The sequence below is a fragment of the Eremothecium cymbalariae genome, chromosome 5 (assembly GCF_000235365.1).
Source record: "Eremothecium cymbalariae DBVPG#7215 chromosome 5, complete sequence".
Classification (NCBI taxonomy): Eukaryota; Fungi; Ascomycota; class Saccharomycetes; order Saccharomycetales; family Saccharomycetaceae; genus Eremothecium; species Eremothecium cymbalariae.
Window position 1 is genome coordinate 1,330,699 of NC_016453.1, and position 26,528 is coordinate 1,357,226.

The window sequence follows — 26,528 nt, forward strand, 5'->3', positions numbered from 1 at the left end:
GGTAAGAGAGTTTCGTTTTTTAGGGGCAGCAGGCACATTCTGCAGACCCGGCTTAGATTAGAGCCTACATATGCATAAAGAAAACGGTTTTTGGGTACGCGTCACGCGGAATTATAAAAAATGAATGAGATGAGGGAGGGTGACGAGTTGAGATTGGGGTGGACTGAGATGGGCGAAACTGAACTGCGGGTGTATGTATACGTCATTATGTGTAATTACGTCCACCTCATCTCCCCCTCTCCGTAAAAACGCATGGGGCGCCGTCATCCTCGCAAAGGAAACACGCACTATCGGACTGCCACCGAAACGACTCAAAAAAATAAAGATAAATAATTAAAAAGATAAATAATTAAAAAATAAACAGAGCAGTTCTTAAGATTAAAAATACGTAATGTTTGTGACGATTGCCCCCTCCTTGTCTCAAAAGAGACCGAGTACGTATACATGGTTCCTATGCGACCATTTGCAGCTCTTTACGGCTGCTTTTCTTGTTCAACCGCAGACCGCGCATATGTATTTGTGCATGCATACGCAACAACAAAACTATGATGAAGAATTAGAAACAAACTCCATTTTGGTTTGCGGTTCTTTTTTGTTTTTTTGTTTTTTCTTGCTTTCTAAGCATCGAAGTCCGTCAAAGTAATACTGGATTGATCACACATGCTACGGAAAATCGATCCCTGTTCATTGTACAAACGTAGGGGCGTATCGAATTCGGCTACACGGCCCTTTTCCATGACGAGTATGCGATCATAGTGGAGGATTGTCTTGAGACGGTGGGCTACGCACATTATAGTGGCATGTTGAAACTCTTGGACGATCCGAGCTTGGATTTGTGCGTCTGTTTCGTAATCAACAGAGGAAGTGGCCTCATCTAGAATTAAGATTTTCGTCTGACGGACTAGCGCGCGTGCGAGCGCCAAAAATTGCCGCTCCCCTACGGAGAAGTTCGAACCATCCTCCTCCACAGTTTGGTCTAGATGGAACTTGTGCATGTTCTTGGTGTTGCCGTCGGACACGGGTTTACTGGTCGCTGTGGCATCGGATGTTGTGGCATTATGGTTGTTCAATGAAGAGACAGTGTCATTGCTGGTGGTTGTAGTGGCGTCAACGGCGGAAGACGTAGATGCCGCGGGCGCCACGGATGCTGCATTTTCTGCGTGCGACGGCATCGATACTGGCAGACCGGTCTTTGTTGCAACTGTATCAGTCGCTTTCGTTGCTGCCGTAGCTGCAGACACAGTCTCGAACCCTTGTGCCCGGGCCAAATCATCGTTGTTTATTGCACCAGACCGTAAAAGCGCATCCCACAATTCGGTATCAGAGTGCTCCCCAAATGGGTCAAGATTCTTGCGGATCGTCCCCCTGAATAACAACGGATCCTGCGGAATGATAGACAACTTGCTACGCAGATTATATAAGCCTATTGTCGCAATATCGACACCGTCTATGGTAACGCTGCCGTTGCTCAACTCCACCAGCCTGTACAATGCATTGGTGATAGTAGACTTGCCTGCACCAGTACGTCCGCATATCCCGATTTTTTCTCCACTTGAAATATGGAAACTCACATCCTGGAGCACCAGGGGGAGTCCAGGTCTGTATGCAAGGGCTACATTATCAAAAGTGATCGCCCCACGTTCCGGCCATGCCTTTGGAGGAGCCATTTCCGGAATCCTATACGGTGCCTCTTTTGGAAGGCTATTGGCGTACGAAAGTACCCGTTCTGCACTGTTCATGTCGTTTTCTAACTGGGTCATTGCACGTAACAGAGTATTGAACAAATTTGGTAGCTGTAGGACGTAAGTTAGCAGCACACCAGTGGATGCAGGAGATATATTGAACCAGCCCGTAACACACAGAATAGATATTATCAAAGCAAATAAAACAGCAATCATACCAATTAATATAGAAACCCAACGTTGGGACGCATAAAGTGGGAAAGTCATTTCGTTCATGCGATCAATAAGGATATCAGATTTTTTTAAAAAACGTGCTTCTGCATGGTAAGCCTTAATGGTGTCTACTCCGCTTATGACCTCGTTGAAATTGTTTAATACAAATGAGCGCTGTACAGCCTCCAGGCGTTTAATCTCACGTGCAGAACACTGGTAATGGTCTGAAACGAGGATAAAGACAACCACGAGGAGGGGAACTGCAACAGCAAACCAAGGAAGATAAATAATAGACATGATGATGACACCCCAGATTACAGTGAACTGATAGCTAAACATTCTTAATGATTCCGTTAGCTCGTTGTCAAGAATGTCTGTATCTTTGGTGAACCGATTAAGAATACGACCGAGAGGTGTTGTGTCAATAAAGCTTACAGGAACATGTAACAGTCGATGTAGAGATTGCAAATTGATATTTTTAGAAGCTCTGAGACCCAAGTAGCTAACCAGACTAAATTGTATGTTTGTAGAAAGATAGTTTGCCATCACAAAAAAGAAATACATGCCCATGTAGAAAGTGTCACTACGCCCACGGAACTTATATTCAGCCCAGAAAGACAGCCAAACGGAGTTGAACAAGGATAGGAAAGTTGTGATGATGAAAAGAAAAATGATCATCGGAAGGATTAGGATTAACCAATTTCCACAAGCAGCACGAATGTACTGTTTGTAGATGGTAAAACTAAGGCTGTTCACCGCCCTTTCTTCTTGAGAAGCCAGACGGCCACTTACTTCGCCTTGTATAGACTCTGCAAAAGTGGATCTAGTAGTCGCGTGTTTTCTTAATGCGGTAAGATCATCTAGTTGCTGTAACTGTCGAAGCTGGTCCTCTCTATCAAATTTTTCGGAAGAAATGTTGTCATCTTTACTTTCAGATTCAGTTTGCGACGCTAACTTCATCAAATTTGCAAATTGCACATTGCGGGTTTTAAGTTCATCAACTGTACCTATATCAAAAGAGCCATCGGTGCCTAGATATATTACACGTGATGCCTGTTCAGTCAAAGAGATCTGGTGTGTAGCCAGGATTCTCGTCTTGTCACCTAATTTTCCAAGCAAACAGTCATTCATAATAGAGGCACCCACTCGTGCATCGACAGCACTAAGGATGTCATCAAAGAGATAGATGTCACGAACTTTGTACACGCATCTGGCCAAGTTTATACGAGCTTTCTGTCCACCGGATAACGTTATTCCACGTTCACCGACTTCTGTTTTGTCACCTGCAGGAAGCACGGACATATCCCGATCCAATGAGCAGACACGCATAACCTCCCTATAGAGATTTTCGTCATATGGTGAACCAAACGTTATATTATCACGAATTGTTGCATTCTGAATCCATGGAGCTCCACAAAATAGCATACGACCATTATACTGGATATCCCCATTAGTTTTGTGCATGAATCCAGCTAAAGCATTTAATAAGGAAGTTTTTCCTGTTCCGATCGCGCCAGTGATTACTAAAAGTTCACCTTTTTTCACTTCAAAAGAGAGGTCCGAAAACCCACTAAATGAGGTCTTGGATAAATCCACCTTTTCTTTCTGAGCCTCCTTTTCTGCAGACGATGTGGTCTGTAAGTTAGTTTCATCTTTAACTTGGGTATCTCTCAACTGAAAGTCAGGCCATTCAAACGATGCATTAACAACTTTGATAGCAATATTTGAATCATCTAATTCGGCCGCCGAAGACCTACTGGTGATACTCCTTGGCGCTTCTTCTTCTGATTCGAGTAACGATTGTATACGTCGCAATCCCACATATGCATCTGCACCCGAGCTTAATGCAAGGGGAATAAAAAATATTTGAATACTCAAAACCTGAAACAAAGACAAGGAAGCAAAAATGTTGGCTGGTGTACGATTAGATGAATTGATTCTGTACATGGCCAAGAAGGTAACCATGGCAGATAAGCTAGGTACAGTGGTCGCTATGGCAATCAAAAAATTTCTCAGAAATAGTATCCATCTAAGTTTTGACACTTCTTTACTCCGCTGTTCTTTCAAGCTCGCTTCATAAGCGTCTTCCCAAACATAGAACTTAATCATCTTCATGCCATTCAAGATCTCCTTTGTTAGACTAACACGCTTATCGGTGAAGAAATTGGTGGAAACCCTAAACTTCATCATGTTAATGAAGGCAAGAAAACAAAATCCTATAACCAAGATAAACACCGAAAACCCAAGAAGCGCTACTGCACCCAAATTAACCAATAACAGAACAAGGCAAATAATGAACACTGGTGGGAATGCCAACAAAAATGGTTGAAATATAAGAGCAAATTCAAGTCTTGACAAATCGGTATTGATCATAGATGTAATCTTACCAGTTGGCCATGAGTGTCTCGCATAGGTAGAGAATTTAATCGACTTTTGCAAAATAGCTTTAATCAGAACCGACTTGGCCTCCACACCGGTCGCGGAGGATTCATACATAAAATGGTTGAAAAATAGAGTATTTAGCAGCATTAAAACGGACGCGCCGATAGCATAACCTATCCCATGTGCTACTGAATGATTAGAATTTGAAATATTAATCCCAGTTGGAGGCTTTACACTGTTAATTAAATTCTTGACCAGAATTGTAAGCAAGGCCCCAACAATACAACTTAAATTAGCGTGCAAAATAGCTAATGAATACCGAAACTTGAATGTCCATAATAGTGCTTTAACCAAATCATACTTGCCAAGTTTAGCGTTATTCATGATTTCCTTCTCCGAAGCGTCAGGATGTTCCGCCGCATATCTTGTTCGTGCCTGCAGGAAATATTGATCCATATAATGGCAGAACCTTTGGTACAGAGTTTCCACACGAAGGTCTTCACTTAGTTCCCACAAGTCATTTGGCTGCAGAGTCCTACGGTATCCAACGCTTATTAATGGAACAATCCACCAAAAGAAAGTACGCGACAGTATATTTGACCTCGTCAATGGAAAGCTGCCCCGGTCTTGAGCGTCCGGTATTGGAGGGATAGCTTTAGAATGCAACATCCTGAAAAAGCGCTTCTGCGGGTATATTTTCGATTCACTAATCATTTCCAAATCCCTCTTTGTCAAAATCTCCTGCATGCTCGACCTCCCGAAATTACCGTCATCTGTGTTCTGCACAGACATCATTACCTCAGAGTCCTGAACAAACGACACATCAGCTGTTCCCGTCTTCCTGACATCATTCATAGTAGGATGCTTCCTCACTCCTTCTAACGACGAATCAGTTTGCGATATAGGTCTATCCTGGCTCAACTCACTTTTGAATGAGCGTTCATCTACCATTTGCAAATTATCGATGTTCTCACCACCTTAAACTTCGCTCTGATCACTAAATTAAAAGGAAACGTCTTCTAGTCAACTCTGGATAAGAGTTTGGTCAATGAGAAATTAGAAGTTTAACACAAATCAATTAATTAAAATTACAAGATCCGTGTTCCGTTAGAGCTATATTTGCTTTAAAATAATGGTTCTATAAGTTACAATTTAAATAAGAAAAATATCATTTTCAGCGAAATTATTTCCGCTGAAGAATCCACCTAGTTATTGCTGCACAGACATGCTGCAAGATAGAGGTAGCCAGCCGTGTACACAATATACAGGAATTCGTTCCTAGTTGGAAAAGTCAAAATTCTATGGCTTTCAATATCAACTGGCCGGGCCTCGAGCATACAAAGCTATATATCCTTCTCTATTATTTGTTTTAAAAGTCTGGGCTTTTTGGTACATTTTTGTATTGCTTTTGTTCTTTCTAAAATCTTTCGTCTAAAACTTTATCTCCTTTCTTTCGCCCGCCGGACCCTTTTTAAATTCATCGCAATTGAGGATGCGTATTTGTTGGTAAAATTGAAAAGCAATCTGAGAGAGGAGCCTACAAATTGAGGTAAAGATCGCTTTACTATTTTCAATTCTCGAGATCTACATTCAGGGATTGAAAATTCTACGTGTACGGTTGCAGGGACCGTTTTTTTAAAAAAATCGTGTAGGAGGAATTTTCTGTTTGGAAAAGCTCCATTACAGCGGTCAGACGGTTCTACTACCTTACCAAATACAATTTTCCGGATAGATAGTCCGATTGGAGCGTTTAAAAACCGCTTTCAAGGGTTCATCCTTTCCAGCTGGTTTTATGTTTTAGGATAAATTTCTGCACGTGACTGTAAATTTGGGCGGGAAAGGAAAATGGGATTAGAAGTAGAATGGCCTGGAGGGGGGTCCAGAGGGTACCAAGTGTTTAGAGGTATCGGTATATTTGGAAGGACGTTTACTTGGGTGGCATATATAAAATAGATAAGTTCTTCAAGGTTTGAATGAGTGGTGTGTCGGGATCTGGAGCGTTGCCGACTGTTAGTTCGTTGTCGTTGGATAAACCTCTGTTCTGCAGGGAGGATGATTCTACGTTGTTTGTAGCTAGGTTGATATATGCGGAGCGGATCCATTGTGTTCTCGTCCTATCTGGGGATAGGGAGCTGTGTGGTATTATTACGACTAAGGATATTGTATTTCGAGGTTGCACGATGGACGAAAGACTGAAGGCTAGAGATATATTAACAGGTACTCCCGTGGTGGGGCGTTCTAACATGTTGGTGACACAAGCGTTAGAACTGATGATCGAGAGGAAAATTCGCCATCTGCCGGTACGGCAGGACAGTACTGGAAGAGTTGTGGGGATTTTGGATATTACTAAGTGTTTCCACCAGGCACTGCTTAAGTTAGAGAAGTTTACGTTGAGTGCTGCAAAGCTCAACAACGCTCTCAACGATGTGATTGATAGTGATACGTCTTTGGATTGGATGAGGTTTTTGAAAAATGTGTCAAAATTGATTCAACAAATGGAGACTCCTAATCTGAAGACGATCTTGGATTCGCCGCATTATGCGACGACTCCAGCCATTGCAGGTCCTTCCACATCGGTTGCTGAAGCGTTGGAGTTGATGAGATTGCATGATACCACTGCAATCCTTGTAAGAGATACTGAACCCTTATCTAAAAGTTCCTGTAAAGTTGGCGGCACTGCCCATATCTCTATCAGGAAAGAAGGCGTTCAGCATGATTTTAACATTATTGGCATCTTCACCAGCAAGGACGTCGTGTGTAGGGTGTTACAATATCCTGAGAATATTGATTTAAATAATTGCACTCTTGCAAGGGTCATGACAACTCGTCCAAACTATGCGTTGTACACATTGGGCATACACTCCGCGTTGCGCATGATGTATGACGGTCATTTTTTGAACCTCCCAGTCATTGATGAGCGGGGGTCCATTGTTGGTCTACTAACTGTCCTGCAACTAACCCACGCTGCCCTCAGTTGTCAACTTTCTCCAAACATCCAAAAATCCGATAGTCCTTATGTCAACTTAGGAGAAGCGGGCAAAATTTTGACCAAGTTTGGAAACGAAGCTGACGTTACAAACCCAGGATCCAATGAACTTACAGATCCTGGTAACGAATACAAACATTGGAATTACTTCTGGAAATCTTTTGATATATCCGAAAACGAGAGTTCTTTGTCGTCTGCCTCAAGCCAATTATCCTTGATTGACTTAAAACAGTCATTGGTACCGCTTCGCATAGTCTCCAGGGCACACTCAAATCCGGAGATGGAACCCAGGAAATCTCTTTCGATGACGCAGATTAGAAGTTCTCGTGCTCTTTCCTTTCAGAAAAGAAAGACTAGCCTTTTAAGAAAAACCTTTTTTGAAAAGGGTGTTCTCAAAGGCTATGTGTTCAAGATTGACGTATTTACTGTGGATTCAAGTAACGATTCTTTGCAGTTTTTGAAAAGAGTGAACATAAAAGTTAAGCACAAAAGATTAGTGAAATACCCATCATTATTGGATCATTTGCTCTCCAGCTTTTACGACATACTCCGGTTGAATAGCTCAGATTGGGAGTATCAACTGTTCAATACTATTGACACTACCAAAATATTAGTTAATAATAACGACCACTTGAAGAGACTCCTCGATAAATACTTTAAGCCCAATAAGGGATATACTACTGTGCCGCTCATCCTAAAATTAAAAAAACATCGTAATAATCAAGAAGTGATATTTGATTGGTTACAATCCAAATTTAAGATCTTGAAGAATTTCGCTAATTCTTCTTGGCTCAAACTAAGCTTTATTTTTTTTATTGGTGTTGGTTTAGGAAAAGTAATGTGAATGAACATAATTCAATAGTTAAAAGTATATATGTAGCTGTGAATAATTGACTTATTGATTAATTTTTTGGACCTGTTTTTTACCATAGATTTCTTTAATTTTGAAGATTTAGCTATTTAGATTACGTCTTTGACATTTGATGTTCAAAACTGCCCAAAAAAATACACAAAATTTTAAAAATCAAAACCCTCAGAAGGTGCTTCAAATCCAAGATTGGAATAATTGAATGGATTCATAATATCGTTAGAAGAAGGAATCAGATTCTTCAAGTCATGTGACTCAGGATCACACTGCAACAACTTGTCCTCGCCAGAAGGAAAAAGCTTCCTTCCGGTCTTGGCCTCTTGAGTATTTCTTAAAATGCTAGTCAAACATTTGAAAATGAACAGCATATTACGCACATGTAGGACATCACATCCGTTCTCCAATTTTATATCAAAAAAATAGCTTCCAACAGAATATGGTTGGATCAGTAACCCTTCGCAAATTTTATTATGAAATTGCAACAAAAGCTTAACATCTGATTCTATGATGTCTTTGTCTTCTTGGGCGGTTATTGAATATAAAAATATGTCAAAAAAGGCCAATACAAACGACCATGGTTTTGACCTCATTATAATCGTAACAAACGTGGAATCCATGTTGATAACACAGTTTAAAATATCCCTAGCAGATTCAATACTCTTGTACTCTGGTTCATAATCAATTTTTCCTTTAGATTTCAAACGGGTTTCAACTTTAAATAAACTTCTATGCACAAACATCATATTCACTAGGTAATTCAGTTGAATTTCATATATTAGCCAAGCAATAGATTTTGTCGACATATGCTCATGGGGAGCAGTTGTTATATCGCCAACAAATTTTTGCCCTGGATTCAAATCTTTTGGTAAAGATAATCTGAAAGTTTCTAATTCATCAATGGCTTTCCTAATTGCCTTATGCTGGACTGTTTGAGTCTGGTGAATAGTATTATTGCACAATCTTTCATATATGCGACTTGTAATACCACATAACCGAAATATATAGTGGCGAGCCACAGGAAGGAACCCATCGGTTTTTAATATTGTCTGATATATATTATCAGCAAATTCCGCATCATAATTATTGTACTTTTTAGAAGAGCCTAGAATAACCATTTCCAACAGATCTACTTTCTTATTCACCGATGGTATATTAGTTGTACTATCAAAATCAGCAATCGCTGGAGGTTTGCCTAATGTGACCGACAACTTTAAGTCAAAGTAGCGACATAACCACCACAGGCTACGACGATTGTATTTCTGTTGCGGAGTAAGACCATGAAGTAATGATTCGGTGTGTAGCCCCATATCTTGCGACAACCTAGCCATGATGCACATTAATAGATATGATGCATGAATAGCTCCAGATAGACATGTATAGGTTATTAGGCATAATAGCGCTTGTATTGATAATAAACCATCTGGAATCACCGTGACACGATGAGTTAAGTACAATGCATTCGAAATGAAAGTATCTTCGTACACTTTCATCTCCTGTGGGGTCAAACCCAAAGATATAATTGAAATTTGTTCATCATCTATTAATCCTTGCCTAATTATTAGGCATGAAAGAGCCAGGATAACGTTAAGTACCATGCTTTCAGCTGCTTTCATGTCGTTCATTCCTTGAGAGACATACTTAGCATATATTTCAGTTGCCAGTTGACAACTGAGCACTGACATTATTGGGGCACCTGAGTTCGCGTAAACCTTTAAGAGTTTCTCCAAGATATCTCCTGCAGGTAAATCTCTTAGACTAACAGGAATCGCAAAATTAGCCATGCTCTTCGATTGAAATGCTGTGGAATACCATTCTGAAAGCTGTCCCAGTTCCACATCTGAATTCAAGCATTTAGACTTTAGAAACTCCAAACCCTTTGGCGATAGAAGGGTATAAGAAGATACAATTCCAAACCTGTTCATACTACCGTGATGCACAAATGGAAGCTCGTTATTGTTTGCAAATGGAGAGGGGAATAGTTCACTAACATATTCCGCACTATATTCCTTGTCTTGAAAGTCATCCTGCTGCTCTTCCGTACGATCATCATCCTCTCGCAATAATACCACCTTCGCTAACATATCCAAGGAACTTATCTGTCCCAGGCTACTTCGCCCTTCTTGATACACACTTGTCACATCCAGTTGTCTATATGCTCTCTTCTGTCTCTTCTTCGACTGATTTGACCCATTAGAACCATTCCAATTCCTCTTCCTAATCCTTGACCCGTCTCCACTACTGTCTTTCTCATCCACATACAGTTTGCTTGCAATCCGCTCTATCGATTCTTCTAACCGTTCAATCTTTGATACGATCTTACTGAATTGTTCTACTTTGTTTGACATATTTAACAGAAAAATAGGAAACACACAAGTTATTCTATTCTTTCCCTGGTATCATATACTATTGTATATTAACCTCAAGAACCTCTTTAAACTATTTATTTTAACATTCCAAGCATAATAGAATTTACTCCATTCTTATTCATCTCAACCGCCAATTAGTACTTCCAGTCCCGTACCCTTTAATCATTGTCACGTGCATAAAAATGATCCGTTAATAGTGATATCTGACTCAATCAGTTTTGTTACCCGGTCGGGAGTTCCCGAGCAGTTTTCTGAAAATTTTGACTAGTAAATTGACTTTGTTATATAGCTTTGGCATTCACATGTTACAAAAATCTTTACAAATAGAGATAGTAGGGTGGCACGCAATAGCTGCTAGGGGATTTTAAAGCCAAAAGTATCATTAATAAGATTTAGGAAGCATGTCGGCTTTATCTAGCGACGTAAATAGCACGTTAGTCAACGTGCTTAACGGGTTTGGTTCAGCTGACAACAATGTCCGTGCTGCTGCGGAGGAAACTTTGAATAGCCAATGGATCACAGAGGAAAATATCCAGGTTTTGTTAGTATTTTTAGCAGAACAAGCTGCTTATTCGGAGGATCTTACACTGGCGAGTTTATCAGCTGTATTGTTTAGGAAATTGGCGTTGAGAGCACCGCCATCATCTAAAACGGTGATTATTGCGAAGAACATCACGCATATCAGTAAAGAAGCATTGACACAGATCAGAGGTACCTTGTTGAAAGGTTTTGTTTCGGAGCGTTCGGATGGGATTAGACATAAGTTGTCTGATGCTATTGCGGAGTGCGCGCAGGACGATCTACCGGAATGGCCGGAACTACTTCAAACTTTATTCGAGGCCACGAAAAATCCAAACGCCAATTTTAGAGAATCCAGTTTCAGAATATTTACCACTGTTCCACATTTGATTAACGCGATTGATATTAATAATGCCCTGCCTATATTTGAGGCAGGATTTACTGATACAGAAGACAATGTAAAGATCGCTACAGTTACAGCGTTTGTTGGATATTTCAAGCAACTTCCAAAGATTCACTGGTCAAAGTTAGGCGTGTTACTACCCAGCTTGTTGAATAGTCTACCCAAGTTCTTAGATGATGGGAAGGATGATGCATTGACTGCTGTATTTGAGTCTTTGATTGAATTGGTGGAATTAGCTCCGAAGTTGTTTAAAAATATGTTTGATCAAATGATTCAATTTACTGATATTGTTATCAAAAACAAAGACTTGGAAACTTCAGCTAGAACTACCGCATTGGAATTGTTGACGGTGTTTTCGGAATGCGCTCCTCAGATGTGTAAATCAAATCCAAATTATGCACAGTCGTTGATTATGGATACCCTATTGATGATGACTGAAGTTTCTGTAGACGATGAGCAAGCTCTAGAGTGGCAAAATTCTGATGATGTCGAGGAGGACGACGAAGAAGCAGCATACGATAATGCACGCCAGGCGTTAGATCGTGTAGCTTTAAAGCTAAATGGGAAATACTTGGCTCCTCCGTTGTTTCAATATTTGCAACAAATGGTAACGTCTTCTCAATGGCGCGAAAGATTTGGCGCTCTAATGGCCTTATCATCTGCTGCAGAAGGTTGTCGCGATGTTCTAATTGGTGAAATACCAAAGATATTGGATATGGTTATTCCTCTAATTAATGATGCTCACCCAAGAGTTCAATATGGTTGCTGCAACGTTCTAGGTCAAATTTCTACGGATTTCGCTCCTCTAATCCAAAGAACTTCGCACGAACGTATTTTACCTGCCTTGATATCAAAGTTGACAGGACAGTCGATTGATAGAGTCCAAACACATGCAGCAGCAGCATTAGTCAACTTCTCTGAGCACGCTACCCAGACGATTTTAGAACCATATCTAGATAGTCTTTTGACTAATTTGTTGTCTATGCTTCAAAGCTCCAAACTTTACGTTCAAGAACAAGCATTAACGACAATTGCGTTTATCGCTGAGGCAGCAGAGAAAAAATTTATTAAGTACTACGACACTTTAATGCCTTTGCTGTTAAATGTTTTGAAGACTGACACTGGTAAAGAAAATAGAACGCTAAAGGGCAAATGTATGGAATGTGCGACTTTGATTGCCTTAGCTGTTGGAAAGGAAAAGTTCTCTGTTCACTCACAGGAGTTGATTGAACTTTTTGTTTCATATCAAAATCAAGGTATTGAGGATGATGATCCAATTAAAACATATTTGGAACAAGGCTGGAGCAGAATCTGCAGAATCTTAAGGGAAGATTTTGTCCCATTTTTACCAATTGTATTACCTCCATTACTAGAAACAGCGAAGGCCGGGCAGGATGTCAGCTTGATCGATGAAGAAGAAGCCAAGAACTTTCAGCAGTACTCTGATTGGGATGTTGTACAAATTCAGGGCAAGCACATTGCTATCCATACTTCTATTTTGGATGATAAAGTTCCAGCCATGGAGTTGTTACAGGTTTACGCTACCATTTTAAAAAATTACTTTGCTGGATATGTCCCTGAAATAATGACTGAGATTGCTGTTAAATCTTTGGATTTTTATTTGCATGATGGCGTCAGGGCCACCGGTGCAGGCCTGATTCCAGTATTATTGTCATCACTAGTTTCTGCTACTGGAACTCAAAATCCAAATACTGTAGCACTATGGCAATTAGCCTCTACTAAATTGATTAATGGAATAATTTCAGAACCAATGCCTGAGATTGTCCAAATATATCACACTTCTTTAGTGGATGGTCTAAAAATCATGGGAGAAAACGCCCTGACTAATGAACAGTTGGAAAAGTATACTAAAGGCGTTTCTGCAAACCTCTCAGATGTTTTCGAGCGTGTCAGACAGCGCCATGGTCAAGAAGATGAATATAATGAAGATGTTGATGAGGAATATGAGGATTTTACTGACGAAGACTTATTGGATGATATCAACAAATCGTTAGCAGCAGTATTACAAACCACAAATGGATTATATCTTCCGCATTTTCAGGCAATTTGGCCTCTGGTTCACACGTACTTGCAAGATACTGAAGTAATTCTAATGCTGTTTGCTTTAGTTGCTATTTCTGACTTGGTTCATTATTGCGGTGACAACACAGAAGGCTTTAAAAATGGGTTCGTCAACAAACTCAAAGATTTTCTGGTTTCCCCGGAGCCCTCTGTTCGTCAAGCTGCTGCCTACTGCATTGGATCATGTGCCCAATATGCTCCAAACACGTATGGAGAAGTTTGCGTTGAATCTTTAGACACTTTGTTTCTGGTTATTTCAATTCCAGATGCCAAATCAGAGGACAATGTTTCTGCCACCGAAAATTCTGCTGCTGCTATAGCGAAGATTTTACATTCTTTTGGATCTAACATGCCAAATTTTGACAGCTACGTAGTTAACTGGTTGAAAGCCTTTCCAATTATCCAAGATGAAGAAGCTGCTGCATTCAGCTACAGATTTTTAGCTCAGTTGATAGACTCTAACAATGCTGCAATTACCAATAAAGAAAAAATCGGAGAAATTGTGGATTATGTTGTTCAGGCTTTACACCAAAAGAGTCTGTCTGGAAAGACGGCGGCTGTTGTTGTAGGATCCACAAAGAAACTATTGAGCAGTTTGCCTCAGGACTACGCTTTGAGATACTTCCAAAGATATCCATCCTCAATTATGCAAGACATTCAAAAATGGTTTGCTTAGAAATTTGTATTTCTTCTGTCAGTTAATCCAACTCATCCTCCCACACCTTTTGCATAATAAATTGACATATAAATATGTATAATTGTATAAACCGAACTTACTCTCTTATCGTCATTATTCTTTGAATCTTCGTTGTTGGTGGAACTTTCTGTCCAGGTGAAGCGCCACTTTTCAACTTTGAAAATATAGCCAAACAAAAAAGGAATGTGAAATTTTTTAAAAAACTGATAAAATACATTCCAAGAGAGCGATGACTATTTCAAACTTCAACTAAATGAGCTAGAACTGCACAGTAGCCCATCTACTTCCGTGTATATATATATAGAATACCTCCAATATCAGAATGGGATTGGCAGCTACTAGAAGCAAACAAAGATTTGGATTGGATCCTCGAAATACCACTTGGAGCAATGACACAACAAGATTTGGGCATCAATACTTGGAGAAGTTGGGTTGGAAGCCAGGTAAAGGCTTAGGCATAGTTTCTCATGCTACAAAAACGCACATCAAGGTATCAATCAAAGATGACAACCTGGGTTTAGGTGCGAAAATTAAAAAGACCACAAAGACAGATGAATTTGACAGTGGTGAATGTGCAGGATTGGACGTATTCCAAAGAATATTAGGTCGGCTGAACGGTAAAGAAGTTGCTGTTGCCAATGAGTTAGACATACAGAAGAAAGAAAGGATTATCAATGGCAAGTGGGGCATTCATTTTATAAAAGGAGAAGTTTTAGCTAGTACTTGGGATACTCAGTCTAAGACTTTGAAAACTTATAGGAATACGGATAACCAGACATCCCGGGAATCTGATAGTGATGATGATGTTGACATGGAAAAGAAGAAGAGGAAGGATAAGAAGAAGGATAAGAGTAAGACTAAATCTAGGAATTCAGAATTAGGAGATAAAAAGAAGAAGGAGAAGAAGGAGAAGAAGGAGAAGAAGGAGAAAAAAGATAATGAGGAAAGGAAGAAAGTGAAAAAGAGCAGGGCAGACAAGAAATCTAACAAAGAAGACAAGGTTAAGGAAAAGAAGGAAGCAAAGAAAATTCGAAAAAGGGAATGTGCTTTCTCAGATGAAACGCCTAAAAAGAAGCCAAAGAAGTTCATTTCCCAGGTCAGCGATTCGTCTAACTCTGATAAAAAAATTACAAGTGATGTTATACTACCGCAGCCAAGTGCCAATGCAGCAGATGCAACATCCACAAGACTTTCTGTCCGGTCAAAATGGATCAAACAAAAGAGAGCTTCTGTCATGGATCCAAAAGCATTGAATGAAATCTTCATGGTTACTAGTTAGCTATTATATCGCGTTATTCTGGTTAGCATAATAATAAACCATTATATAGTACACCTAAAGTCTATTTTTCAAAGTCTATATTTCAAAGTATATATTGTACTTCTCTTAAAAACAAATGTTTATTTATTAATAAAGCTCGTCATTCGCTTTACAAAACAAACATGCCTAACCCGAAAAATATAAACGTTACGAAAGTTGATACTAGGGATATTGAAGAGTATGTTGGAGGGATCATCACCGCTGCAGCTGCTGCACGGGAAGAGGATCCACCAGCACTATCAGAGCTCTTACCTCCAGAAGAGGAGGAACCAGAACCTTTCCCTCCGCCGGTGGTTGCAGCAGCGAGGACAGATGAACAACTTCCAACACTTGTAGCAGATGTTAGCGAAGCAGATCCACTGAAATCACAGGCAGAAGCGGAGCTACCATTTTGTTTGTAGTACTTGTCTAGCAAGTAAGATAATTTAGTTTCGCTGTCACAGAATGAGAAAGATCCGTATTCACCACTGGTACCATTTACTGAGATATCCCCACAATCAATCTTTGTACATAAGTAGCTGAATAGTTCGGAATAATCTTCCTCATCAACCTTACTGGAAACAACACATTTAAGCGCTGACTTCACACATTTACAAACACTCTCGTCAGGAGTAGGAGGTAAACCAGTAGCTGCCTTCCAATATTCATCAGTTTGAGGGCAGGACACCGACGTTTTCGTTGCCTTGTAAGAAGCAGTGTTAGCAAGGGAAGGAGATACAGAGGCTAATTGGGTTCTCAAATTATCGTAGTCAGCCAAGGTAGAAACTTTGTCATTGCTGTCAATAGAGACTAACCCATAGTTGTTTGCTTCCTCAAAGTACATATAGACGATACCTCCTGACCAGACGTCAGTCATGTCATCGCCGTACAAGGCCTCCACCTCAGTGAACTTTCTTGGTGTAACTTCATTGCAACCATATTCAGAGAAAAAGATTGGCATACCCAAACTAGAAAACTCCTCTGTTCTGTCTGCATAACCAGAAGTCTTAAAAGTAGAATCACCACACCATTCATACATGTTAATTCCGTAGAAATCGGCTTTTTCCTCATCACTACCACAAGCGAAATAATTGGCAATAGCTATTCTGGTATCCCCATCATCATTTGAAGAGTATCCAACTGGAATGTTACGATATCCCTTGGACTTTATGTAGCTCTTCGTATCCCTGAGTGCTGCTTTAACAAATGGAGAGGCATCTGTATTGGATGCATTATTAGTGACTTCATTACCAGCGAAAAAACCTAACACATTGGTGTAGTTGGCTAGCGCGTCAACGACAGAGGTATACCGTTCGTATAATTCTAATGTCCAAGAGGGACTATCTCTGTTAACAGAGACGCCTGGTTCAGACAAATCAGCAATAACATATATACCGTTGCTTTCAAACAACTTCATACACTCAGAGTGTTCTAATGAAGTATTAACCGCATAAACTCTAACAGTGTTGGTGTTTAACCACAACAAATATGGCAAGTCTCTTGAACATACGGTATAGTCCGCCAAAGGATCATTAATAGTAGTGCCTGCTGATGTGTCTCTTGTTTCAGCTTGGTATGCCACACCTTTAATAAAAAATTCAGATCCGTTGTTAGAGTAAAAAAACTTATTTCCGACAATTTCAATAGCAGGTACCCGGTTGCCAGAAGAAGGACTAGAAGTTACAATAGCAGGTGTGCTTCCCTGTGTCCCAGATTTTGCACTATTCGTAGCACTGCTTTTGGCAGAAGACGATCCTGAATTCTGAGCCAAACTCACCTGCAGCAAGCAAGTAATGAATCCTAAAATCACTGAATGTAACATCGTTTTTTAGCGAAAGAACTGGATTGTGTGTAGTTACAGACTTAGTCTAACGAGAGCTTGAACTATCACACTAGACTTTATAATAAATATAAGCCACCCTAAATAATTCTCCTGAATCACACCTGTCCTTAAATCCAAACTTGCCTCTTGTAATTTGTACGTACATACAATACGAAATATTATTTATATATATATATATATATACTTTACGTTATTTGAGGCCACAGCCAAAAAGAGAAAGACAACACTAGTTTAACAAAAAACGGAAACAGAAACATCTAAATAACCGCACAGCCCTTTTGGGGTTTGTTCATTCCCTATAGTCCAATAATGACAAGTTTCCTTATATTCGATTCATGCCATGCCATAGATCAAAAAGTTTCTTACCTCATCAAGCATGCAGTGTTATTTTCAACACGCGCAGGTAACCTATTATTCCAGAACTTGGGCCCGCACAAGCGGTCCCTAGAAAATGCCGTGCAAAATCCTCGAGGATGGCTATGCAATGAGGCGAAAGAAAAGAGAACAACCAAACACCGCAAAATATAATATTGCCCTCATATCGTGCATATTTTAGATTCTCGAAGAACAACGAGGTTCCAAAAATATCATTTTAATATGGGCGGCAAGTAATTCGAGATGAGGAAACTTTATTGAAGGTGCAACAGATGTACATACAAACATAGCGATGACTAGAAATAATATCTTAAGTTTATCATGGGGCATTTTCGCTGACTATAGTATAAGGAAATACACTTCTTTGTTCCTTTCTTTCTATTATACATGGGATAACATTAAGATAGTGAACGAGTGAGCATGGTGAAGAATTTTAAGCGATAACTAGGCTGAAACCGAGGAGGAAAGAGAGACTAACAGCGAGTGAGGCGAAAACAGGGGGCAGACTGGGGTTGGTGTTGATAATAGCGGCGTTGGAACTTTTTGAGGTGTTTGAGCTGTTGGAACTGCTTGAGCTGTTAGTTGCGCTATTTTCTGAAGTTGAGTCTAAGCTGCTTGGATTCGATGCCTTAGGACGGTTCGCAACAGTAGCGTAAGTAATTTGTGCTCTAAAGCTACCGGTACCAGCAGTACCAATGGCATTTAATATTGCGGTACATGTAGATTCGGTAGAAGGTTTATGCAAAGATGCAGAACCACCAAAAGAACAACCGTTTGGAGAGCTACCGCTAACCTTATAGAAAGCGTCCAAAATAAAAGACAACTTTTCTTTGCTGGAGCAGAAGGAGTAAGCACCATAATCACCTGTAGTAGCGTCAGCATGAATGCCATCACAAGAAATTTGGGAACAGACGTATGCGAACAAATTTTCGTAGTCATCTTCTTTGATATTGTCACTGACAACACAAGATAAAGATTCAACCATACATGAACACACATTTTCATCAGGGGTAGGTGGTAGTTTGCTCACTGCCTTCCAATGTGCAGCCGGAGTAGGACAGTTTATGGATTTTGATGAAGGTGTGTAATAAGCAGAGTTAACACCAGTTGGGTTAACAGTTTGAATCTGGTTAGAATAGTAGTTAAAATCAGCCAAGGTAGAAACTTTGTCATTGCTGTCAATAGAGACCAACCCATAGTTGTTTGCTTCCTCAAAGTACATATAGACGATACCTCCTGACCAGACGTCAGTCATGTCATCGCCGTACAAGGCCTCCACCTCAGTGAACTTTCTTGGTCTAATTTCATTGCAACCATATTCCGAAAAGAAAACAGGAATGTCCACACGAGAGAATTCCTTAGTCCTGTCAGCGTATCCTGATTTTTCAAAAGTAGATTCACCACACCATTCATACATGTTAATTCCGTAGAAATCGGCTTTTTCAGCATCACTACCACAAGCAAAATAGTCCGTGATGGCTTCTCTAGTGGCTGCATCATCATTTGAAGAGTATCCAACTGGAATGTTACGATATCCCTTGGACTTTATGTAGCTCTTCATGTCTCTAATAGCGGCTTTGACGAAGGCAGAAGCTCCAGTATTAGTGTCATCGTTAGTGACTTCATTACCAGCGAAAAAACCTAACACATTGGTGTAGTTGGCTAGCGCGTCAACGACAGAGGTATATCTTTTATATAGATCAAGGTCCCATTGAGGACTCTTTCTGTTAATAGAGAGGCCTGGCTCAGATAAATCAGCAATAAGATATATTCCAGCGTCGGCCAAGGCTTGCATGCATTTGGAGTGATCTAAAGCTGTGTCAAGAGCGTAAACACGAATAACGTTTGTCCTCAATTTCTGCAGGTATGGAATATCTCTAGAACAAACATCATAATCCCCCAATGGGTCCTTGAAGGTCTGAGTTCCTTCAACGCCGGTACTGTCCGTTTGGTAAGCTACACCTCTCATAAAGAACTGTGACCCATTATTAGAGAAAAAGAACTTGTTCCCCAAAACCGTAATTTCTGGTAAGGAATCGCTAGCATCTGCTTTCATTACGAAAAACGTTACAATTGTAACAATAACAGCATTTAATCTATGGAATAACATAACGGCTGAAAATAAACATTAGCTATTAGGCCCTCCCAGAAGAACTAAAATGGGCTAGCGTTTATCTTCAAGATCAGAGTTTTTAGAACCCGCTTTTTATATGGGAGGCAATTTGGTGATATTTTTGAATATTAAACGGCATGATGAGTTAGTTGGTGAGGGCGTTATCTCGTTTAGAAATGGGCATAAGACTGCCGCTTTCGTGCAAAAGTTTCACACAGCTGGTTAAACTTCAAACGCCTGGCTGATTCTGGGTGATCTCTCGAGGCAAAAATGACAAAAAAAAGAAATCTGTTTACAATTTACCTAAATGTGGACATAGATGGCCAAGTACGGTATCACTCTTACTTATTGAATTGTAGTAGGAAAGAGAAGAAGAATTACGAAGTCATCTCAGTTCTATTTTATATAAGGGAATGGATGTGGTGTTTTATAGGTAGAGAGAGTATGAAGAGACGTGGTCAGGCTCAGGAAGATTTTTTTTTGATAATGACGTTTTAGAATATACACATATTAGCAAACCTCGAAGTAATTCGTTCACTACCTAACTGTTTTGAACTGAGGCATGCGTGGCGTCGTCCTGAGAATTGTTCTGGGTGCTTTGATGTCAGTATCGTTGTTATCTTGATTGTTAGGCTGAGCTAACCCATCGAATATGCTGCGAGAAAACAACCTTGATCCATCTGGTACATATTGTTGCGCTACGATAGGTGCAACCAATAATGCAATGAAGATGGTCATGATCAGCAAGTAAAGCAAGGTATATCTTCTAACAATAGATCTCCTAGTTTTCCTTTGTTTATTGGTGAATATTAATTCTCCAGATATTAAGTTGCCAGGCTTTAGCCAGAACAACATAGTTGAATGCCAGTGGTCAATATATGGCAAGAAAAGTAACGGCGTTTGCAAGAATAACAACCAATGACCTAGAATAAAGTCTCCTGCAAATAAACTAGACTCTATAATCTTTACCAAGTACTCTCTGGAAGGTTGAAAAATTACCTGCCAGCCAATACCTGTATTATACCACTTACCAGACCACCATGCGATATGTGATTTGTTATTCTTGTATTCTCTCGTCAACACGCATATTGACACAATTTTGAACAAGAAATTCTGAATGTTAATGCAAGTAATCAAAAGAAGCAATGCTCTAGTAAAATTCCAACCCTCCAAAAACCACATTAGTTCAAAGTTAACAATATAGATAACAACAGAACTACAAAGTGCAATTGCCGCTATGGTAGCACTTGTCCTTTGACAACAATACAACAATATTGGTGCAGCAGCAAATGAAAGGCCAAATAACATACCCAATACTGTCGCATTTACAATAATAGGGAGGAAAGAAACAATTGCAAGTCTCACCAACGAGTGAGTTGGTGTAGCCCCACGAACACCAGTCTGAGCATTTATGAACGTATAAGCTGTCATGCTAAATATAACGGTGAAAAATGGGATAAAAACTTCTGCAAACAGTAAATTACCAATTGTAGCCTTTTTATTATCCTTAACATTTATCTCAGATTTGTCTCCAATTAACTTTTTCTTATAGCCTGTGTATTGAGACCTTGATGCTTTAACATATGCTGCCCACGAGTCTGGGTGGTATCTACTATTTCCTCTAAACAACCACCTAATGAAATTTCTGTAGTCCACAAAGTAACTTACAAAAGAATATTGATGAGGGTTGAAAATAAATGGGGCTAGACTCAAAGATACAACAGTAATCCAAAACCATAACAAAGCCGGTTGCCACATAGAAGTCGTTGCAAATAACAACATTAAGAATATCCTGGAACCAGAATATATTGATGTAGCAGCAAACCTTGAAAATAGCTGATGAAAATCGAGCCTGGTAATCGCAAACCCTCTTCCAGTAGGAATATACTTGGCACCTCCAAACGTTACATTACTTAGTAATGAATTAGAGTACACTTGGCATACAAATACCTCAAACAAAGGTGCCATGCATAATAAATGGTGAATAAATCTAGTGCAAGCTTTCCATATGCCCTTTTCAAGCAATTCTTGGATCAATAATGGTGCAAACGAAATGAAAAAAACGATAAATATGGAAAGGACAAAAATAGTAACCCAATGCAAAACAGGATTTAAATTGTAACAACCAATTGGCCGTTCCAAATTGGTTATTGGAATGTCTTTGTTGTACATACATGATATGGTCTCATGATTTAAAGCGCCCAAATTTAACAATAAGAGGAAAAATAATTGCACCGATAATGTAATGAATAAATTGTTCAAATGAAATCCTGGATGAGCATAGAAAAAAGTCAAAAATCTATCTATCGATAACTGCGTACCCAAATAATAGTACTCTCGTGATAGAAGTTGTTCACCCATACCAGCTCCAATTTTAGTTGTAAAATTTAATATACTTCCGAAACCGAGATCACGACCTTTACCGCACTGATAATAATCACTGTGTTTGATCCTTCCACCACGGCATATTGCATTCATTCCAGCATAAATATCTTCATTCAAATGTAAACCCTTTTGTGCTTTAGAGATGCCGCCCCTAGTAGTCATGAAAATGGCATTCAAAAAATCTGGATGACCATAATGTAGCTTAGCACCAATTTCAGCCAACGTTCTTGCAAAAAGAGTGCCAAAAGTTTGCTCTTTACCTGCAGCAATATCACCAAGAACACCAATGTTTTCGGAAAAAATATATTCCCTAGCCCCAATAATGGCTACTGGTGGTGGTTGTTCCTGATATTCAATACCAGGAATATATGGAATAAAATTGTCCATTTCCATTTCTTCAAATTCACTTAAAACTGACCGTATCTTTAGGCATTCTTCCAAATAATTGTCTTGATTAGCATCAATAACTTGAATGTATTCACCACGATAAAATATAATCGAATTATTCTGATTGTCAGATTTACCATCTCCTAAGATAGGATTCCCTGAAAGACGTATTTTATATATATTTTCTCGCCTACCTGTTTTGGGATCAATTGAACATGTACCATCTGTTAAACACGAGTAATATAAAGGTTCGCCGTCAGGATCCTTAAAGTTTGGCTCTTCTAATAGATAGCAAACCATAATTTCTGGGTATGCCTTCCAAATAAATTCAACAGCCTCAACTTCTTCACTGGAAAAGTAAGCATATCTTTGCATTGCGACTACCATTTTAAATTTTCTATTTGCCATAGCATTTAAATCATTATCTAAAGCTTCTTCATCTGCTGCGTAGAATTGGATCATAGAAGGGTTTTCAATGCGGTATAATAATTTTATTGCTTTTGAATAATTCATAAATCCAGATATTGTGCGATATAACGTTTGAGTTCTTAATGAAGCCCAAATCCTCGTTCTTAATGTATCCTCAGGATCAGATGCACCAAAACCCAAACAATAATAAGGCAAGTCCTTAATTCTAGCTTCAAGCAAATCATTATTTAAGCCAATTGGGACAGGCGCACTATCTGTCATTGAAGGTGACAGTGATTCATCAGAAACGTCATCCTTTTCTTTAAACCTGGCACTCTTTTCGATGGCCAACAATTTTGTATCATGAACAAAACATTCCCATTCAGTTGGGTGGAGATGTTTAAGATATTCCAATAACGTTATTCTGCTTTTTGGAGATTCTTCCTTAATGATTTCTTTTAACTTTAACATAATCTTCTCACCGTAATGAGGAATTAAAACAGTGAAGGTTGGCATACATTCCACAGGTATTGGATCTGTAATTGGAGTTGATAATGACTGTGCGAAGAACGATAATCTTCTTTGAGCTTCGGAGTTTCTTGGAAAAAATTCCATTGATTTAAAAGTAGAATCATCCTGAGCTAAAAAAAATGTTGGTGATTTTAAGGTTCTCTTATCTTGATATATTGAGTCGACTTGTTGGTATAACAATTTCTGCACGTGATCAATTGATAGAAGATGCTCACGATACATTGAAATGACAACGGCATTCCAAACTTGAGATATTAATATCTTGGGTTTGTATTTGATATCCATCTCAGATGTTGCCAATATCTTAGTGTAAATTCTTTTTGGTAATCTTGAGTAAATATTTTTCCATGGCGTTAATATTGAAGTTCCCAATGAGAACGAAAGCATAATGGAAAATATACAGTTGCAAACAATGTACCAAAGGTAAGTATCCAAAAAGAAAAGAACTAAATCAGTTAATAACATTAAAAATAACGTTATGGCAGGTTGCCACTGACATAGCAATGCCCCAAAGAGCCTGTCTCCGCGGCATCGACTCATATCCAATATTGATAGTACTCTAATGGGATCTCTAAGTGATAACGTTAAAAAAAATATGATTCCAAGAATTTGGCCACAAAGACACATATCCATAACCCTCGAGAAAACCATTTGCTTCTACCAGTTAATTTCGGAAACGATGCAGTGAAAGTTTGAGATGAAACGTACTTTCTTTTATGCTTCCCACGTTGTAGGTAAGAAGTGAACAACCCTCCTAAAGGGCGGATGGCAAAAAATAGAGTGGTTATGAGGGCAATCACAAATTGTATGATAGATATCACATATGCAGACTTTGAGTGTTCGTCTAGTTCAAAAAACCCAAAAACATAAACAGATGGCCCAAAGTTTAGTATGAAACATATGATTAAACCCATCATTCGTCTTGATAGATGCTGGGCACCAGGCCATTCACGAGGCACAAAGGTCCATTCGAACACTGTGGCAACGATTTGAACCACACACGTTAAGGCGCCTCCTAGCGCAACAGCAGAGAATCTGGATTGCAATGTTGGTGGATTATTCAATAACTGAATGTAGTTTTTGGTGTATAAAGTAGGTGCATTAAACGAGGTGAAAAACCAAAAAGTAGCAAAATGGATAATCCAAATACGATTAAAATTTGTTGCACAATGCATCCAGCTTCTGGACTCCCTATAAGTTTTGTAAAACACCTTATCCCATGCAACATCTTTCAAATATTCATAACGTTCTTCTGCTGGTTTATCGACAAGACGATCTCCATTCTTCAATACTATTCTCTCAATCCCTTCCGGGTACCAAAATAACTGGTTCACATCATCATAACCGATAATATCCTTATGATCGTTATCACGTCTCATCAACTTCCCACGCATTCCCACCTCATATATCTGGTTCCTTAAAAATTTATATATCGGCGTTACAATTTCATTCAAGTACGAAAATTCCATCTTTGAAGCTGTTTTGTCGCCAACTGTTGTTACACGTGCGTCGTAATCTTGAGCACATTTGTATACAAAACATAAACATTCAGGAGTAAATCGAAGCTGGTTCGCTTCCCCCCAAACTAACAAATAAAGAGCCAACTGCCTCGCCATTTGTGCCGGACTCAAATCCCTCATCCGAAGCTTCCACTTAAAATCAGCCGCCTTAAAACTAGAATCGTCATCCCGTTCCCCGGGAGTCATAACAATCTTTGGATGATTCTTCATAAACTCCTCTTGACGCTCCTTCCATAACTTCTGCTGCTCCTTAATCGATACCCCCTTCTCCTTCGCAATCCTCTTATTCCTCTTATGCGACTTCCCCTGCAACCGCATGTTCGAGAACCCTATCTCCTCATCAAGATTCAACTGTGCGGCAAAATACCACTTCTTGTAGTTCGCACAGTCTCCCCCAATATACGACGCATGTAACGAGATCAATGCCGCTTGCGCCGTCGTCCTACTCGCCCGCGAATCCAATTGCGTCAACAAGTGGTGATACATGTTTTCCTTCGAGGACTGTTGAAACCCAAATTTTCTAGCCAAATCATCAAAGATATCCCGTAGCTCACCTTTTGTGACTGGTACCTGGTTATCCTGGCACCAAGCAGGATACTGCAAGTCTGTTTGAGATAGAGTGGGGCTTGGATTCTGGAAGTTCATTGCCCTTGCTGGTCCTTTTGTCTTGGTTCGCTCTGGAGGGGCTGTCTTTGGTGAACAAAAAATACTCATAATATAAATCATAAACACTTCTAATTCATTCTTTAATCCGAAAGATGAGCAAAATAAAAGGCTGGAAGATTTAGCCGCCGAAGCACAAAAGAGAACAAAAACAAGACAATATCCACCACCCATCACCACGCCGCCGTCGCCGGCCCCCCTCTTTCCGCCCCTTTGGGGATGGCGCGTGTTCGCGCGCCAAGAAAAACGCAATTGAATAAAAAACGGTTTGCGGCTAGCGCAAATCACCACCAACGAATCAGCCACACACTTTTTACGGAAACAACACCCATACACCACAGCAGTCTGCAAGACCGCTGTCCCTCCTCTCACATCGCCCTCGCGAACACCACGACGCCCGCAGATGCCTTCTCCGTAGGCTTGCACGTTTATCACTTTTTATCGCATACAAAAAAGGCACGGAAACGACTTGTGAAACGCGAGACAACCACACAGAAGAACGCGAACAAGCTATCCGACGGCAGCAAAAACTTGTTCGCTCTTTTTGTGCCAAAAGGCTACTCGAAAGTGCGCTCCTATCCAAATTCCACCACACACGCACCTGAAGAATTCCTGACAGCTAACTGTAGACCGACCGCCAACGTTGCTTCTTTGCCTTATCTCTCGCATGCGGCGAGCGGCGGTGTCGTATCCTATACCAACAGCGCACTTACCCTAACAATGGTCCTTCGCATCTCCATCTTCTCCCACAACAAGCCGTGAACAGAGTGTGGCGCATAAAGAACACCCACACCTCCAAAAGCAGGCC

At 39.8% G+C, this 26,528-nt stretch overlaps 7 protein-coding genes and 1 further gene across 7 annotated transcripts; 3 read left to right on the forward strand and 5 right to left on the reverse strand.

The window, feature by feature from the left end:
* Nucleotides 1-617: 617 nt before the first annotated feature.
* YOR1 (ATP-binding cassette transporter YOR1) lies at nucleotides 618-5,228 on the reverse strand (the record flags this gene model as incomplete). Its single annotated transcript, XM_003647162.1, has 1 exon — nucleotides 618-5,228. One exon carries the CDS (start codon nucleotides 5,226-5,228, stop codon nucleotides 618-620), a length of 4,611 nt encoding a protein of 1,536 aa, XP_003647210.1.
* Nucleotides 5,229-6,250: 1,022 nt separating this feature from the next.
* Nucleotides 6,251-8,107, forward strand: Ecym_5661 (CBS domain-containing protein; the record flags this gene model as incomplete). The annotated part of the gene is made up of 1 exon (XM_003647163.1): nucleotides 6,251-8,107. The coding sequence occupies one exon, from the start codon at nucleotides 6,251-6,253 to the stop codon at nucleotides 8,105-8,107; it is 1,857 nt and encodes a 618-aa protein (XP_003647211.1).
* Nucleotides 8,108-8,280: 173 nt separating this feature from the next.
* Nucleotides 8,281-10,476, reverse strand: Ecym_5662 (fungal specific transcription factor domain-containing protein; the record flags this gene model as incomplete). Its single annotated transcript, XM_003647164.1, has 1 exon — nucleotides 8,281-10,476. The coding sequence occupies one exon, from the start codon at nucleotides 10,474-10,476 to the stop codon at nucleotides 8,281-8,283; it is 2,196 nt and encodes a 731-aa protein (XP_003647212.1).
* A 422-nt stretch (nucleotides 10,477-10,898) lies between these two features.
* On the forward strand, nucleotides 10,899-14,177 carry PSE1 (importin PSE1; the record flags this gene model as incomplete). The annotated part of the gene is made up of 1 exon (XM_003647165.1): nucleotides 10,899-14,177. The coding sequence occupies one exon, from the start codon at nucleotides 10,899-10,901 to the stop codon at nucleotides 14,175-14,177; it is 3,279 nt and encodes a 1,092-aa protein (XP_003647213.1).
* A 343-nt stretch (nucleotides 14,178-14,520) lies between these two features.
* Nucleotides 14,521-15,477, forward strand: PXR1 (telomerase inhibitor; the record flags this gene model as incomplete). Its single annotated transcript, XM_003647166.1, has 1 exon — nucleotides 14,521-15,477. One exon carries the CDS (start codon nucleotides 14,521-14,523, stop codon nucleotides 15,475-15,477), a length of 957 nt encoding a protein of 318 aa, XP_003647214.1.
* A 148-nt stretch (nucleotides 15,478-15,625) lies between these two features.
* Ecym_5665 (uncharacterized protein) lies at nucleotides 15,626-17,317 on the reverse strand (the record flags this gene model as incomplete). The annotated part of the gene is made up of 1 exon (XM_003647167.1): nucleotides 15,626-17,317. The coding sequence occupies one exon, from the start codon at nucleotides 17,315-17,317 to the stop codon at nucleotides 15,626-15,628; it is 1,692 nt and encodes a 563-aa protein (XP_003647215.1).
* An 829-nt stretch (nucleotides 17,318-18,146) lies between these two features.
* On the reverse strand, nucleotides 18,147-19,823 carry Ecym_5666 (uncharacterized protein; the record flags this gene model as incomplete). Its single annotated transcript, XM_003647168.1, has 1 exon — nucleotides 18,147-19,823. One exon carries the CDS (start codon nucleotides 19,821-19,823, stop codon nucleotides 18,147-18,149), a length of 1,677 nt encoding a protein of 558 aa, XP_003647216.1.
* A 540-nt stretch (nucleotides 19,824-20,363) lies between these two features.
* Ecym_5667 lies at nucleotides 20,364-25,894 on the reverse strand (the record flags this gene model as incomplete).
* Between the last annotated feature and the right edge of the window lie 634 nt (nucleotides 25,895-26,528).